Here is a 16,865-nt window from a genome sequence, read left to right on the forward strand (position 1 = left end):
CATTTATGCACACTCATGAGATCCCCTCTCAGCCCCTCTTCTGCAGACCGAAGAGGCCGAGCTCCTGCAGTGTGTCCGCACAAGGGGGACGCCCCAGACGGCCCTCACGCCCGCGGCCGTGTCGGCCCCGGTGCCGCGGTCTCGCACTTTGCCGACGGTCCCTGGGCCGCGGGCCGTGCGGCGCGCGCGGGGCTCGCACACTGCCCGCGCTCCCTGCCGGCGGGCGGGGCGGGGCGGGGCGCGGGCGGCGCCTGCGCAGTGCGGGCGGCGCGGGCGCTGCGGCAGTTGGTGCGGGGCAGTTCCACCCGAGCGCGGCGGGAGGTGAGAGCGGCCGCGGGCGCGCGCGGCGGGTGCCGGGAGCGCGCGGGGGGCGGGTGCGCGCGCGGGGCGGGTGCGCGCCGGGGACCGCTGGGGCGGGTGGCGGGGTGGGCAGCGCCCCCTCCCTCGGGCGCGCGTCCCGGCGAGGGGGGTGCTGAGCCCGCGGCCGGGGCTGGGGCGGCGCGGGGAGACCCCCGGGGCAGCGCCGGCCGCCGCCCTGCCCTGCCCGGCCCTGCCCTGGCAGCCGCCGCTGCCCCGTCCCGCCCCGGGCGGAGCAGCCCCGCGCCCTGCCTCAGCCCCCCGAGCTGCCCCCGCCCGGGGCAGGGCGGCGATTCCGTGCCCGCTCCGCCGCCCGAGCCCCGGGCACGGTGTTTGTGAACAGGGCCGGGGCCGGCACCCGGTGCCTCCGTTTCCGCTTTCCTTCCGCTCCACGTGGACTGGAGGGTCCCGGCGGCGCCTTCCCGCCCGCGGGTCCCCCCGGGGCGGCCGCCGCCCGGCCGGAGAGGCGGCGAGCGGCGATGCCGTCCCTGGGCGCGGAGGGAACGGCGCGGTCCCGGCAGCCGAGGGTCGGGGCGAGGGCTCGCTGTCAGCGCTCCCGCTCCGTTCCGTTTGACTTGCTCTTGGCAGCCCGGCTCTGTCAGGCTGGAGCTGATAACCTAAAGCCAGGAGCGAGGCACCAAGTCAATAAATAAATAAAGGAAACCAGTGCAAGATTGCTTTCCTCGCATTTTGCTTACTCTTTTTTTTTTTTTTTTTTTTTTTTTCTCCATAATCTCTCCTTGCTTGCCAAAAATAATGTTGCAAAATGTATGATGGAAACAAACCTACACTGGTTCTCTGATAGACCAGATGACTTAATACGACAGTACTGCTTCTTGCAGCACAGGCAGTTTTGAAAATTCCTGGAACCACTGAGATTATGAAACGCTCAAGTTTATTCCCTTGCTAGTGTTTCTAAAGGCTGCCAAGCTGGATGTTAAGGCTCCTCTTTGACGTGGTCTTGAGAACATTCCTCCCAAGCCATAATCACTCATGTTCTAAAATATTTTTTTTAGCTCTGTAAGATTTATTGTTTGAACATCGAAGATTGCAAAATGCTCTCCAAGTAGTCACTTAGAAACATCTCTGTGTCGGTTTAGAGTAACATCCGTCACCAACTGAAATGTATTGATCCAAATACTCATTTGTCATTATGATGGAACTGAAAATAGGAACATTTTTAGGCCCTTTCAGGTGCTGTCTGGTTTCACTGAAAACCAGAAACAAAACGCAAATCTGCATTTTGATCTTCGGTTCAAGTGCTGAATTTGTAGTTCCAGCACTGAGCAAAACCCCCAGTGTTTTACATGCAAATCAATCAGCTTAGCTCAGGAAGTCTGTCACTGTCCATGTCAGCCTGTGTCAACCTAAACATATTTTAGAGTGAAACTGCTATTTAAAATAATCTATTGCCATTAGTCCAGAGTCCAAAGGATCGTTCAGGAACCTGCTGGTTTGATTAACAGCAGTTGGGATTTGTTCAAGCATAGATGTGGTTTCATTATATAGCACAATACAACCTTTACTCTGTACAGCGTCATTGAAACAAATTGTATGGCAAATGCACTACCGAACTGCATTTAGAATGCTCCATTGAATTAAGTACAATTGCAGAGAGAAATGGGGAGAAAAGCTGTAAGAATGGGAGAGATGTTTTCAGCTGAGGTTTGAAATTAGCAGCCTGTTAGTATATTTGCACTGGTAGCAGTAGTGTTATATGATGATTCTGGGATATATGCTAGCGAAAATCAGGTGCAGCATGAAACTTTCCCAGGCAGTTTTCCAGTTTGTAGGCAATTTTTAATCATCATAATGATGATGATAATAATATCCCCCTAGAACTGTCACTCCTTGTCATGTTTGATTCCTAATATAACTTGAAGAGAAAGCTAATAGACCCTTCTTAAAATCACTAGAAATATTTATCCTAGACTTTTTTTAACTTTCAGGGGAATTTTTTTTTAACAGAAGGCTTAGTGCGGTGTTTACTGCTAAACATTGTGGCATTGTGCTTTTTTTGGGGAACACTGAAAGGAGTGTTTTATTTCTTCAAAAATATACAAGTATATTATTTTTGCATTGGAATTAAAAGAGAAGCAAACTCTTAGAATACAATGTTTAAATAATGCTTATTGAAAAAACAGATCACTTTATTTAATCACATCATAACACTGACTTGCAATTCAGCTTAATAAAATAATGCTTGCTGAAAAGTGATAGGTGGGTGGGTGAGCTGTTGCAGCCTGAGCTGTTATCTGGGCATTGTGCAGCCTGGCTGCAGAGCAGGTCTGGTTCTCCAGGTCAAGCTGAGAGAGTCTGCAACCTTTGTATCCTGCAGGAATTGTAGATACTGACTAGTGAGGAGGTGCAGGAAGAAGAGCTGACCACAGCTCTTCCCTGAAAATCTTGAGCAAGAGACACAAGTGTGGTCATGCAGTTGCACCCTGTGAACCCATTGTTTTGCGGGAATTTTAAATTAGGGAGTGCAGTGGATGGAGTCTGGGTGGTTCAGTACCATGGAATTTGCCATTGCTTGGGCACTGGGGACAATCCTACACAAAGCAGCGTTACCACGGAGAAGCTGCTTGGCCTGGGGAAAGTGGATTAGTGGTCTCCAGCCAGCCTGCAGTGGAAAGTTGTCATAGGAACTGGCTCACTGTTCTGCAGCCCTGTGCCTTCACTCCTTTGAAAGAACACCTCAGTAACTAATCACGTCAGGATAAGGAATACTCACATGCCATCCAGTGATGAGAGCAGGGCACTCTGGCTCTACCAAGGGAAACTGAGGACAGTACTGTAGCCAGCACAGCCTGAGTGCTGTGCCTCGGGATGAGCTCACAGCGCCTGCTCTGCACCAGGTCCCTGCCTGGGGTGGCCCACAAACACTGGGAGCCCTGATATGAAACAGCTGTGGCTTCTTTAGCACTGAGAATAATAGGAGAGAAAACTGAACAGAATGTGCCCAGGAGGGGAAGCTTTGCCTGGCTCTTCGGGATGTATTTGGGAAGAGAGGTTTCCAAGTCAGTGCATGGGAATTCCTCGCTTATTGTCTGTACTGCATCTGCTTTTAAAATTTTATTTATTTAGTGTCAGCAGCACAAATAAAATTTGAATTGTTATTTGAAATGGCCACAATCCGAGTCCTCAAGAGGTGGCTATTCTGTGCTAAATCATATTCTTTATGAGTGTCTTTGAAGAGCACATTGATACAAATATTTCTTATTTTAAAATGTCTGTTTTGTGCTATTAAAGAAATTACTATGTGTCATGATTATGATGCTTGTAGCAATGAGCTGTATTTTGTTTTTTAATCATTATGACTTATTAACTGGAATGGTTCCTAAAACCTGGAACTGTGCACTCTACACAGTGATCACATGTTTAATCTGAGTCTGCTTCTTTAGCACAACTGCAGAGAAAGCCAGTGTATACAATAAATAGAACTTCATGTATGGTAAACAGACCTTAAGCAACATCTGGAAAAAATTGCATCAGTCCTTAAGGTAGCCACTGTAAGCAGTTCATAATCTAAACCTGCCTACATAAATGTAGTTACTAAATCTCATGCATGTGTTTGCAGGGCTAAAAAGATGCTGGGGAGATTTGCCTGAATGAAGCCATATTAGGAGAAATACATATTTTATATGGCAATGTGAGATTGAGCAGGGAACCTGAGTAATTCAGCCTAAAAAACCCATGGCAATCTGTGTTGAATCTTTAATATTAGCTGAATGTGTAGCAGTGTGTGCACCTTACTACAAAGATGAAAAGCAGATTTACTCTTATTTCCTGGATGATTGGGTCCCCAGATGTAGGAGCAGTGGGTGGCTGTGTGCCAGAACTCGTAGTCCTGTCACTTTTTCAAGTCTGGTATAGCATGGTAGAGGTTAAACGTATGGCTTGATGGTGACCTTACCATGCTCTGGGCATGAATACCTGCTGTGGGATTTACCAGCACAGTCAGCTCTTTTTTGGTGGTTTCACTAGAGACACCATTCTGACTAAACTGGGGAGGTTAGAGACCCCACTCTGATCATCTGCATGCTTCTCTTAGCAACCAAGGAAGAAAACAAGTGTGTTCTTCCCCTGTGTGTCATACCAGCTCAAAGTGACTTAAGTTCTGCAAAGATGTGAGCCCATCAGATGTGGAGAGCAGGAGCCACAGTAATGAGACACCTATAGAAATTATGCAGGGACTGAAACCTGCTCATTTCTCTTTTGAAGCTGAAAAATGTGTGGGCAGAGCTTTTGTAGATGGGTGGAAGAAGAAAGGGAGGTCCAAGATGTGATTCTTGTGAGATTTGAAGGTGGCTCCAAAGTGAAGTTAGTCGAAACAGATGTGCAGTGTACTCTAGTGCAGCTCGTGTTGCACCCAGCCTGGAAATAAGGCGGTTGTGGTCGCTGTAACTGCATTCTGGCTCTTTTCACCACAAGTGATTTAAAACAACAGCTCCTTGAAGTCATTATGTGGTCCAAACTTAGCTTAATTGAGTTGTGAAGTATTCGCAGCTCCTAGCTGTGTTTCAGATACTTTCAGAGACTTGCTATTTTGCCTCTGTGCTTACTGCAAGATTACCATTAAACCTTGCTTGGCACAGCTGGTTCAGAGGAAGGGGTAAAACAGAGATTTCCAGTACATATTTCTGCAGGAGGCTCTGAAGTAGAGTGGTTTTCCACTGTGTATTTAAGAGCAGGCCTTTGGATTAGCTGGCTTTGACCCAGGCCTTGTTCTCCCTGTGAACAACGGCATAATAGATAAAACTCTTAAGATACATTCTTGCTAGATTTTCAGGAAGCAACTTCTCACTGAACCTTCCAGGAAGGTACACTTTGTTTTCTAACTGAGATGATCCAGTTTTGGCAGTTTTGGTGGCCAGATTTGGGTTGTGAGACCTTCTGGGGTGGGTTGTCCCTCTGTTGTGTGAGCTGCTGCCTTTTCCCTGGCAGCAGCTGCTGCCTGCACTGCTGTGGTAGGAACAGCTGCATCCCAGCTGTGTCCATTGGGTTCAGGAGGAAGCATTTAGCTGTTCAGGCAGTGTTTGCCGCTGAAATCTCCTTTGGAGAATGTTAGCTATGGATGGGAATCAGCTTATTTTTGACTGCTTGGACCGTGCTCCTCTTGGCATTTGCATCAAATGCAGTGTGTCTGGCCATGGTGTATAACAAGAGAAGCTTTGTAGTCAGTTTGTAAAGTAACCTGGAAAGGAAGGTAAGTTCAAAAGACTGAAGATGGATTAGCATAAAGCACCCAGAGTTCTCTAGACTAGCTGAAAGTGTTTGCTGCTGGTGTTTGGGTTGATTCAGTTGGTGGTGAGTAACATATAGGCATGCACATTGAATAATCAGGAACATGAGGTCAGAGAAGAGCATGTGAATATTCTGCTCTCAGAAACCCAGAAGAGGTCCTGAGGTTTACACTAGACCTTTGTAATCATAACATGGCAAGTACCAATAACAACATCTAAGAATAAGTGCTAGCAAAGGGCAGGCAGCATAGGTAGTTTCTGGAAGTCAGTAAATAGAACAGTTGCAATCAAAAATAATTAATCTTCTAATGTTGATTTAGTTTGTTTTCTCTGTCTCCAAGATACCTTTTTTTTTTTTTTTTTTTTCCCTGAAGGAATAGCTAAACATGTTGGCAAAGGTATTTCAAATGTTTCTCTCTGATATTTTTGGATGTTACAAAGCAATTCCATTTCAAGACTATGCAAAGATGTATGTGGCCTTGTCACAGGAAGGGGCTGTAAAATTTGATCCCAAGTGTCCTGCTTACATCATGTCCTTTCTGGCACCCTATGCAGTATTCCCTAAGAGCTTTTAAGAGCAGATGCCCATAATAGCTGCATAATTGTTTCTTTTTCATTGCTTGTTCAGTTCCACTTTTATAGTGTTACTCCCAGTGTGTTCTTTTAGGTTGGGATGAGTTCATTTCTTAAAGAAAAAACCTGAGCAGCTGACCATAAATTGCAGGTCTTCTGAGCATCAGTTAACACTGACCCTGGACACTGCTCTTCCAGTTCAGTTGCTGTAGCTTTCTCATCATTGAACACCAGAGGCTGAGTGAAGCTGTAAAGAGGAATTTAGCATAGAGGCAAGCCAGACTGGTAAGTTATCTGTTAGTTCTGCTGTTTGGAAACTGAGGCAGGAGTCAAATTTCATTTTCTGCTTTATGCTGCAAGTATCAGTCAGTACATCTGTGTTGTTAAGAACAGGCCAGCAAGACAGCCTATCTTTGAGTCTTGGGGATGCTGCATTTCCCCATTGCTTACCTGTGTTTTAAAAAAACCCAAAATGGAATATATAGCATAGCCTAAAGGAAAATGCAAACATGTGAACCAGGTCTCTGTGAAGGAAGAAGTGCTCAGCAGACCACTGTATTCCACCTGTAATTAAAAGCAAGATTTCAGCAGACATGGCTGGGTAGAGCTCTACTAGGGAAAAAGGATAAAAAATGGTGTTTTTGCCTAGAGCTAGGCTAGAGTTTTTTTTACCAGATTAAGTGTTCAGGTAAGTAGAGACAAACCCCATCTCCTCTATCTGAAAATGCTTGCTGTTCCCAGAAGTGTCTCTCCTAAGCAGTGACTGGTACACCAGATGATCTTCGGCTAAGTCCTTTGAAGTTAATTATGTGAATTTAGCCTCTAGAAGGCATTAGCTTCCGTGTACTCTTAACCAGTTGGTGACTGCAGACATCCTGAGCAGAATGTGTCTTGCATGTTCCGTTGTTTGTTAAAATTGTTTTTATAGTGGGGTTGAAATAGAATGATTTTATAGAGAGTAAATATGTTAAAAATGTCATTTCTGGAATCATCATCAGACATGTGATATTATATTAAAAAATTTATACAAATTGGAAAGAGTTTTACTTGCTGTGATCTGAGATGGAGTGTCCATCTATAATTCAATAATTTGAATTATAATAATTTGGGGCCTTCAGTAATTTGGGGGCTTTTTCACGTCTGATCAAAGTAACACTGTAGCTTTTCAAAGAGTTAGTTAAAAACACGTTTGCAATCTAACCTTTTTTTTTATGTGATAAGAGATCAGGTAGGTTCTTAACCTCTTGTTTTACATGTGTTTTAACTTCTCTTTCAATATTGCACTGGCAGTTTTATGAGCCAAGGCCAAAATACTCTCTCTGCTTGCTAAACTTGAGCAATCAGGAGGGAACAGATGATGAAAAACTAACAGTGTTTTACTCATCTACCACTCATTTTTCTTCACAGACTTGTAGAGAGTAGATATTAACAAAGACAGTAATAAAACGCACTGTGAGGCCTCATAAATCAATGTGTGCTGGTGGGGTCAGGAACAAATATTGGAAAGGTTAGAACATGTAGAGAACTGTGTTCCTGTGTTGTGACGCTCAAAGCAAGGCTGGGAGTTTTTCATTTGCTGATTTGAAAGCAATTAGGAGGAGGCATTTCTGTGGCTGCCCAGAAAGCTTTGTGCTGGCTGGGCGTGTGGTCAGCTCTTTTTTTTAGTGGCTACAGTAGGTCAGGTAACACGCTGAAAAAGAAGTCCTGGGTGAATCAGAGCTTTCATATTGCTCTGCTAGGGACAGAGGTTTTTAGAGGTGTCGCAGAACCCAGGGGATCCAAGCTGTTTGGTCACCTGCAACAGGACAAGACCTCACGCTGCTGAATGCATCTGCAAGTCTATGTCAACAGGATACGTGAGGTTCTCTGAAGAGAGAAGTCCTGACCAGAGGGAAGCTTCAGTATTGGGAACTCTCAGCTCAGGTTTTGGTATAACAGTGATGTGCTGATGATGCCTTCTTAGTTGTTTGTTAATGTTCTCTCATCCTTCAGGCTGGCAGGTTTTCTTCCAGTTTGCAGCTGATGAAGTAGATCTGTCACTTCATCGTGTTCCTTCTGAAAGCTGCTTATACTGAGACAAATGCAGAGACAACACTCTGTGTCCTCCTCTGCTCCTGTCAGAGAACAGGCTCCTGTGTCAGCAGGCTTGATTTAATATTAAAACCTAGGGAACTGAATGGCCCATGGAAAGGTGACTGTTTCCCCAAATTAACTTAGTGGTTTGTGTTTTGCTTGGACAGATAGTAAGAAGTTTCCAAAGAAAAGAGGTTGGTTCAGTTGGAAAACGGTTTAATGTAGGTCTTTGGAATCACTTGATAAAGCTGAGTCAGTTAGGTTATCAAAGAGAAGGCAGAAACCTAGCAAGAGCTCAAAGTCATCACAGACATTCAGTTATTTTACCAATGAATTTAGTCACATAGGATGACTAACAAAAGCTGTGCATATTAGCAGTCTTTTGGAAGAGCTTGCGTATACTGCAAAGAAAGTATTAGTACAATTAATTTACTTGTAGAGTTTCCTGTAGTGGTGCCTTGGTACTACACATCTGTCAAGATTAAATGAGATTTGGGGGCTGATAACATCTAGGTAGGGACAGTATTGTGCCCTTAGGACAGATTTGTAATTTCATTTGTAATCAGGCAGACTATAATTACTATATTTGCCTCTGATTAAAAAAACAGGTCAGAAAAGTAATGAATTGTTCTCCTTATGGGGCAGGGGTGGGAGGGGTGGGACTTCCCATGGTAAGAGCGCTTCAAAACGTGTGGAGTCTGCACGTTCCCCAGTTTTTTGCGGTTGGTAGGTCTGTGTGGCTTGTTTCACGTCGGCAGGGAGCTGCTGCCTGCTGAGAACAGACTCAGGGTAGGGTTTGGGTACGTGCCTTTGTGAGCTCTGTGGTGAGTGCTGGGTACTGGCCAGCCTCTGATTTGGGAAGAAAGAGGACTTTTGTGTGTTGCACGTTGCAGGGCAGGAGTACGTGTAGGTAATGAACTAGGAAGAACAGAGCAAGAGGGAGTTGTACTTCTGGCATTTGTGAGCACTTCGGGAGAGTATGAGATAATCAGTCCATCAGTATGAGTATCAGCCCAACGTCGATTTCCATGAGCTGAGCCTGCACACAGGCTGCTCTCACCTGAAAGGCTGGATCAGCCTCAGGGAAGGCTTCTTCGAAGGGAGCTGGGTAACCATTATTGTGGATGAAAGCAGGAAGCCTGTGAAGTCTGTATTAGGCTCGTATCTGTCTGGAGCCCTCTATGTTAGGATAGCAGAGAATCAGGATCCTCCTTACTAAATTATCTCTGTGTTTATTTTCACAGTGCCCTTTACAGCTGAGGAGTTTTGTTTTTTTGGTTTGGGTTTTTTTTTTAACAAATAGGAACTTGAAAATTGGCTGAGTTTTGTATATGATGTGTCCCTGGCTTTGCTGGGTATTATTCTGTGTCTGGCATAGTTCCATAGTCATCTGGTTTTTGGAAAGATGGGTTTATTTGTCAAAGATCTGTTTCTTATTGTTGGGTAAGTTCTCAAAAAGAAGAGAGACCATGTTAGTATATAAGCATTTGGTCAGCTTTTTCCTTAAAGAAGCTGGGAGGAGAAGGGAATGGCACTGGAAAAGAAAACTCTTAACAGGGAAAAGAAAGTTCTCACTTTTGACAGAGCAGTTCTCAGCATTATTGGATTGGTTTCAGCTGTTGATCTCAGTGTTTATTTTCAATCCCTTTTTTTAATGAAGGAGGAGCCAGTGTTCCCCAGTTCTTTACTCAGCAGTGTGTCCCTTGGCGAGTGTTGTGTCTAGAGCCCTGGGATTCAGGCTGACCAGCCAGCTGGCTCTTCTCACGGGGGCTGAGCAGGGAATGCTTTCTGCTGAGGCTGGAGGGAGATGTGAGTTCATATTTCCAGCCTGCAGAGATGGTTCAGATGCTGATTGTGCTGTCACATCTGTTTGTGTATATCCCATAAATGTGTCGAGAGGGCCCGTCCTGCATGGAAGAGGATTCTAGTGTCTCTAAAAAAATCATCCTTCTTTTTAAAGACTAGAAAAAGCTAGAATGAAGTTTCAGTATCTTTGCTTTTCCCATAAAATATTAATGAAGCAGGGATGTGATCTTCAGAGATGAGGGTTTTTATACCAGTAAGCTCAGTCAGTAAGGAAAGACAATAAAAATGTCCTCCCTCAACTTTCACGTTCAGAAGATGAAGTGAACTTTTGGCTGTTCATTATCCAAGCTGGTTGGATGCTCTCAGAATGCCTGTGTCACAGCTGTGCATCTCAAATACTTTGTCACTTGCTCCATGCTTCTGGAAAGTCCTGGTAGTCTGCATTTGCTTCCCGAAACACAGTGGAATCTAATGAAAAGCATCATTGTTTTGAAACACTTTGACCCGCTGCCAAAAGAGCTACTGTTGTATAATCCTTAATAGCAGGTTAGAGTGGCTGTTGCTCCTTGGTTTGAAATTGGTATGTGGCAGGATGGCTTCCCAGTTCTCTCTCTGGGGGTGGCACGTCTCATCTTGTTCTTCCCTTTGGGAACTGTGACTCACACGGTGTTTGGCTGTCCTCAGCTGGGAATAAACCCTTGAACAGGCTGAACACCAGTGGTGCTACTTAGGAGTGACAAGGGAAGGGAGGAGAAACTGGCAGTTTCCTTTGAGAACAGGGAGCAAAGATTCTGTCTGCTGAGTACCAGGGATTACATTTGTCTATTCTTGCCAGCACATTGTTCTGAGGGGAAAAAAAAATAAAAAAAATAAAAAAAAAAGTTTGAATAAAAAAAAAAATTATCTTGACTTCCCTTTCTGATTTGCAGAACTCAGTGTTTATACTTCCATGCTGATATTTCTGCCTTTTGTGATCTTCATGTTAGCCTACAGCTTGGCTGGCATGCTGTGAGGCTTCATCTGTATGGCAAAGATAGTATTTGCAGGTATCATTCAAACACTGAATTCCTGTTGTGGTGGGCATTGGCATCGAAGTTTACTGCCCAGTTTTTCAGCTAAAGCAAATATATGCAAACTCTGATAAATATTTTAAAATAAATATACTATAAGTAATTTCTGTAGGGTGAGTCTTATTGCAGTAAAGGCATCAAATTAATCTCTAGTTTTTAATCTTCCAAGACCCTGGGCAACTAGAGCAATTGCTTATGGGAAAACCAATGTGAGTATAGTCTTTGAACTATGTTAAGTGTTTCTTGCTGGAATTTAACAGCTGGAAACAAAAGGCAGTGAGAACATCTTGGTAGGCAGGTCCATGCTTGCCTTTGGCAGGTGCTCAGTTGGACAGCAGTTTGGGAACCTCTGTGGCAGAGGCTGCTGAAGCCCTTTTCCCAAGGAAGAGAGTTTCCCAGGGCCTTCAGGGCACACGGTTTATGTTGGCGTAGGCTCAGAAGAGCCCTTTGTTTATCCCCTCACCTTCTGTCCATGTGAAACCACTCTCTGGAGGTTTGTTTTGAACCCTGGTTGTGCCTCAGCCTCGTGTCCACTGAGGCATTGGGGTATAAGGTGAGGAAGAGTCTCCTGAGGCATGATGCTCAGTTTGACTGACCTGCTGTATAGCTCAGACCGTTTGACTTTGCTGCATTAATTCCTGACTCTGTAAAAAAAAAAGGCTGATTGAAACCCCCACACACTTCATTTAGAACCCTCTGATGATGGGGAAAGTATTTCAGAAATTTGTTGTTTCGTAGTTAACTCTCGTGTCTGTTAGTATTTTTGTGTTGGTTGATTTATTTAACTTCCAGTTACAGGGTCTTGTTCTGTCATTGGTAGACTGAGAGCCCTCCACAGTCAGGCTGCTTGCTTGTGTGCAAATGCTTCTAGACTGTTTTCAAATCACCTGCAGAGCTACTCTCTGTACACTGGCAGCCTTCCACTCCAGCCTTACTCTCTCTCACAGCTTTATTCCTTTCTCAGTATAATCTGAATGGGGACGGCCAGCTGAAGACAGTTTTCCAGCAGAGTTTGTGTCAGTGACAGACAGAGACATGGAGTCCTGCTTGGTAGTCTTGTACATCCAAGGATCATATTTGACCTGCAGCTGCAGCATTTCTTTGAGAGCTCATGTTTGCTAATTCTGCTCTTGTGCTTCTAGATCAAGTCTCACATTCCTTAAGTATGGTCCTTCTCCTTTTCTTTTCAACTGCTGGGAGAACAGGGTGCACTAGAGTTACAGAAGTGGAGAAATAGCATTGCTCCTAACAAACTGTTTGTGTAAGGAGCTGTAAATTGGAAATAACTCAAATGGTAGTTATTTTATTATATGAGAAAAGTGAGAAGTACAAGCTATATGGAATACAGAAAATATGCTTATTAGCTCACTGGAGGATGGAGTTCCTGTTTCAAGGGATTAGACTCATTTGCAGATAGATGAGGAGAATGGATGGTCTCATGGTACTCAGAAAGGGTCAGATTTGAGGTTTGCTCCTCAGAGTTGCACTGCAGATTTATCATTTTCCAAATTCTATTCTAACTATCCATATAATTGATGGTAATTAAATAATACATAAATTATTTTAATGAACTAATGCTGCTTGGAATTCCTGAATGAATAGAACTCCTTGGATAGAAATGGATGGACATGAGAAGAAACTTCAAATTAATATATTTCTGGGTTTTAGTGTGTCTAGTGCATTTGGGTCCTGGAGTATTGCTGGAGCTCTAGGAACTGCACAGCCACTCTGTGGGTATGGTTGTCAGTAGAAATATTCTGATTTAAAAAAATCTATGTAAAATAAATAGGGATTTGTTAAATATATTTTACAACATATTTGATACACAGATATGACTTTAGTATCTGGCTTTAAAACAGATAAAATTCAGCCTGAAATTAGATCAAATCCCATAATAAATGGGATGAGTAGAATTCTCCTTTCTTATATCTTACCCATTCAGAAATAGTCCATGAATTACCATTTTCTATCAGTCAGACCATAGTCAGATGAACATATGACTGGGAATGGTTTATCAGTTTCACAAACAGCATTTTTTTCTTGAAAAAGCAGCTTCATGATGTAAGCACTGTGGTGGTGTCCAGGAGTAACTGCTACCCCCTTGCTGTAGGAAGAGTCAGAGCCAGTGTCAGAGATTGCAGGCTTGGAGCTAGGAGGTTTTGTATGATCCATGGAGCAAGGAGGGTGTTATCAATCTAATGTAATCCAGTGGCTCTTTGGATACCACAAGTGGCACCTGTTAGCCCACTACACATGTCTGTGGTTAACCTTAACAGGTTCTCAACAGCAGCTCTCTACCTCTAATACCCTGTAATCAGTATACAGAATTATCCTGCTTAAAGCCAACCTCAATTACCATGAGGTGAGAGTAGGCTTTGAAGTGTCTCTTGGAAGTAATTTAATATTCTAATATGAAGAATGTGTTTTGCCCATCCTGCCATAATGAATGTGAAATCTTCCTGTCAGATAGGCAACTGCGCAGAAGTGGAAGATCTTCATGTGAAGATTTTAACTTTAGGCACAAGGAGGAAGAAAAAAAAGTTTTCTGGTTTAGATCATTTACAAGCAGCACGGCTTATCTCCCAAGTCATGGACCTAGTAATTTTCTGAAAGCATCGCTAATTAAAAACACCTCTTGGAAACAGTTTGCCTTTGGCCATCAAGCAGAAGTGTTGGCAGTAAAACACAAGAGTGGTTTGAATTGTCATCCCAGGGGATGAGGGAGAGGGAAGGAGCTATGTGCACTAACAGAGGTAGTGTGTAGGGCTGCAATTCAGAGTAAAATCAGAGCGTCATTTGGCGTCCATGCAATCCCTGTGTCCTGGAGCCATCAGAAGCCTCCTGCTCTGTGGGCTCTGTCACGTAGAAGTACAGGCTGACCTCTCTCTGTCTGCCAGTTGATGCTAAGTACTGAAATTTGAATTTGTGTAAAAGTATGCAGTGTATCTGTAATTCATCCTGACAGCATCAGGAACTCTGACTTTTAGCACAGGGACTGAGGAATTAGTGCTTCTGCATTTGATACACAGTTGCTCTGTGTTATTACCTTCTCTGTGCCTTCCTATCCTTAGCTGACAAAATGGGGCAGCACTTTTGCTGCCTGTAAATGTATTATGTGAACAGGAGCTGGTGAAGTGCTTTGGCATTGCAGGAGTGAGAATGGCACTTCTGGTGAGGCCAGGAGCCTGCCCAGCCCCTGCTCACAAGTGGCACTGAGAGGTGCCATTGAGGGGGATGACACGGACACGGTCCTGGCCACTTTTCACTGCCCATCCCAGAGGATCGGGAGGTATGATGCAAACTTGAGTGGATTTCACCTCCTCCAGTGCTCGCTGTCCCAAGTGTCTAGCCTGAACAAGGTGCAAGCTACTTCTGCCCTCAGTGGAGGGAGTGGAATGCTCCTAGAAAGTGAGTCACTTGCTTTTCCTAACCACCCTTACATGGACAGTCCTCTAAGCTGCAGAAAAGATCACTTTTCCCCTCCCCTGCCCTATTCTTGAGGCTGTGTCGTGACCCAGACCAGGAATTTGACGTGAACCATGAACAAGCCAACCCTGCTCCTGCTCCCTTTGCTTTTTCCAGTCCTCAGGATTTTAGGATGGTTCTCTCCTCCCTTGCTGAGACCCCACAAAGCACTTGGAGATGGAGCAGTGCTGCAGCAGGGATCCAGGAGCTGCTCCAGGCTTGGCAAGGGCGTCACAAGGCTCGTCTGTACTCCCACAGGCTCCGACTAGACACAGAGCTCCTAAGAGAACGTTGGGTGTGATGCTTTTCTCTCTATCCCCTTTCCACTGTGCACGTACGTGTGTGGGCTGTGCTGCCAAGGTATTAATGATTCTTGAAGCAGAACATGTGAGAAGAGGCAGATGTAGTGCACGGTGAGTCAGTGTGCGTACGCTACAACCTTGGCTTTAGTTAGGGAGGCTTTTGTTTTCTGCTCTATAAGCTCTCTTCCCGGAGAATATCCTGGAAATAGTGGGGTTGTCACCAGAGTTTTGTTCATCTCTGCGTTTTAGTGTGTATGCCTCTGATTTGGCATTGCATCATCAAAGTGCCAAGATGAACTCAGGGAAAAAAGAGAGGCTGTCAGTGCATTTAGCATGAACATGTCAGATATTATCAAGTGCAGAAATTTCTAACTATTTGCTACCTGAAAAAGATTAAAAAAATAATAGTTTTTTAATAACTTGAAGGAAAATGCATACTTAATTTATATGAGTATTTTTAAAAAATACACTGTGGATAATACTTTAAATCATCTAAAATCTGACAAATGGACTTAATTCAAAATATATGCTAAAAGTCTCACGTTCTTTTGGACCAAAACGTATGTGCTGGGCAACAACTCTGTATCAAAGCTTTGCAGCTGAGATTTAAATACCTTTTCAAAAGGAATCCTGCACCATAAATACTATCAGATGCTTAATTAAGACAGCGCAAGCAAGGAGCATGTTTGCAATAAATTATGGGGATGTGTTCTGACATGCTTTATCTATGTAAAGATTTCTATTTTTATGTGAAGCTATTTACAGATTATTGATTTCAAAAATAGATTTGTAACTAAAGAAAGATGGATCATATTTCAGTTGCTTGGAGTTGAGAATCCTGCCCGGCTGTCTGCCTGCTCTCTTGGATGTTTTTTCTAGTGGCTTACAAGTGTATGGAGTGATTCTCTCCTTCTTATTTTTCTCCCTCTATTTGGAAGAGGGAATTTGTATCCAGGGAACAGGTTCCAGGTTTGTTACCACCCAAGCAGGCTGATTTTTATGCCTTTGAAGCACAGAATAATTTCAGTGAAGTCCTTGATGCTTTTTGCATGAGTTAGACTTTTGGGTGGCGAAGATCCCTGCGATGTATTTTGTCAGTTGTCACTGTTTTGTTTCAGGGCAGCAAGCTGTTGTCACAGGGTCAGTGGAGCCTGCTAAGCTGTAAGCCTGCCTTTGAGTATGTGTAATAGAAACCTTTATCATAATTTTTTGTTACTTAATGCTGTGTTAACATTAGAAGAAATATTTTAATAAATCAGGGCAAAGCCTGAAGGTGGAGGTAATATTTTTCGTTAGAGGAACCTTTAGAATTTGAAAACTCATGCAAGCTTGTGTACCCAAGAGCCTGTCTGTTTTTTCCAGCCATACTAGTTGGTCTATTAAAAGATACTACCTCTGTCTACAAACATTGTCCTGCCAGCAAACTCTGTTGATTGCATCTACAGCAAAATACTGCTGGATTGTTGAAATAATTCAGGCCTTCTTTGCTCAGTTATGGAAACTCAGATTTTTTTTTTTGTGGTTTCCTCAAGTCTCAGCTTTTTGAATCCCAACACACACAAAATAATGTTATCTGGTTTCTCATACTGTAGAGGAGGGTTTCATCACATAGGAGTTCAAACTGCTTCATTAATTCCTTATTTTAGAATAGATATTATAAAGGTAGCCTGCTAAAATTCTTCTGTCGCCTGGATTTTTGGGTATTTTGTAGGATACTGTTGGTGTATACTGTCAGCTGTCTGGCATGGATGGCCTGTAGAAGCAGTCCTAGCTTAGTACCTGTGTCAGCATGTGATGTGCAGTTGTGGTGATGGGAAGCAGAAGAAATAGGAAGAGGCTGGCAGAACACGATGTCTCTGGTGTGGTCTGTGGGTGTAAATCTTTGAATCTTGCTCTGTGTCTGGCTGGGTAAGCAGAGTGGTGTACCCCTTCTAAATGGCAGGAAGCTTGGATGTGGACTTGTTTGGAAGACC

General features: G+C 44.0%; 1 protein-coding gene across 4 annotated transcripts in view; it reads left to right on the forward strand.

The window, feature by feature from the left end:
- The first annotated feature begins 248 nt into the window (after window positions 1-248).
- Window positions 249-16,865, forward strand: part of NT5C2 (5'-nucleotidase, cytosolic II) — a 61,018-nt gene continuing 44,401 nt past the window's right edge. Inside the window, exon 1 of one of the 4 annotated variants that reach the window (XM_066323654.1) lies at window positions 249-321. Coding sequence is in view for 2 of the 4 variants with exons in the window: in XM_066323652.1 (XP_066179749.1) it covers window positions 8,018-8,105 (88 nt within the window). In the remaining 2 variants the exon portion in view is untranslated. Of the gene's footprint in view, window positions 322-7,806; window positions 8,106-14,034; window positions 15,004-16,865 lie in introns of those variants that run through there. The other 3 variants (XM_066323652.1, XM_066323653.1, XM_066323655.1) reach the window with 3 other exon arrangements.

Source organism: Sylvia atricapilla, chromosome 8 (assembly GCF_009819655.1).
Source record: "Sylvia atricapilla isolate bSylAtr1 chromosome 8, bSylAtr1.pri, whole genome shotgun sequence".
Taxonomy (NCBI): Eukaryota; Metazoa; Chordata; class Aves; order Passeriformes; family Sylviidae; genus Sylvia; species Sylvia atricapilla.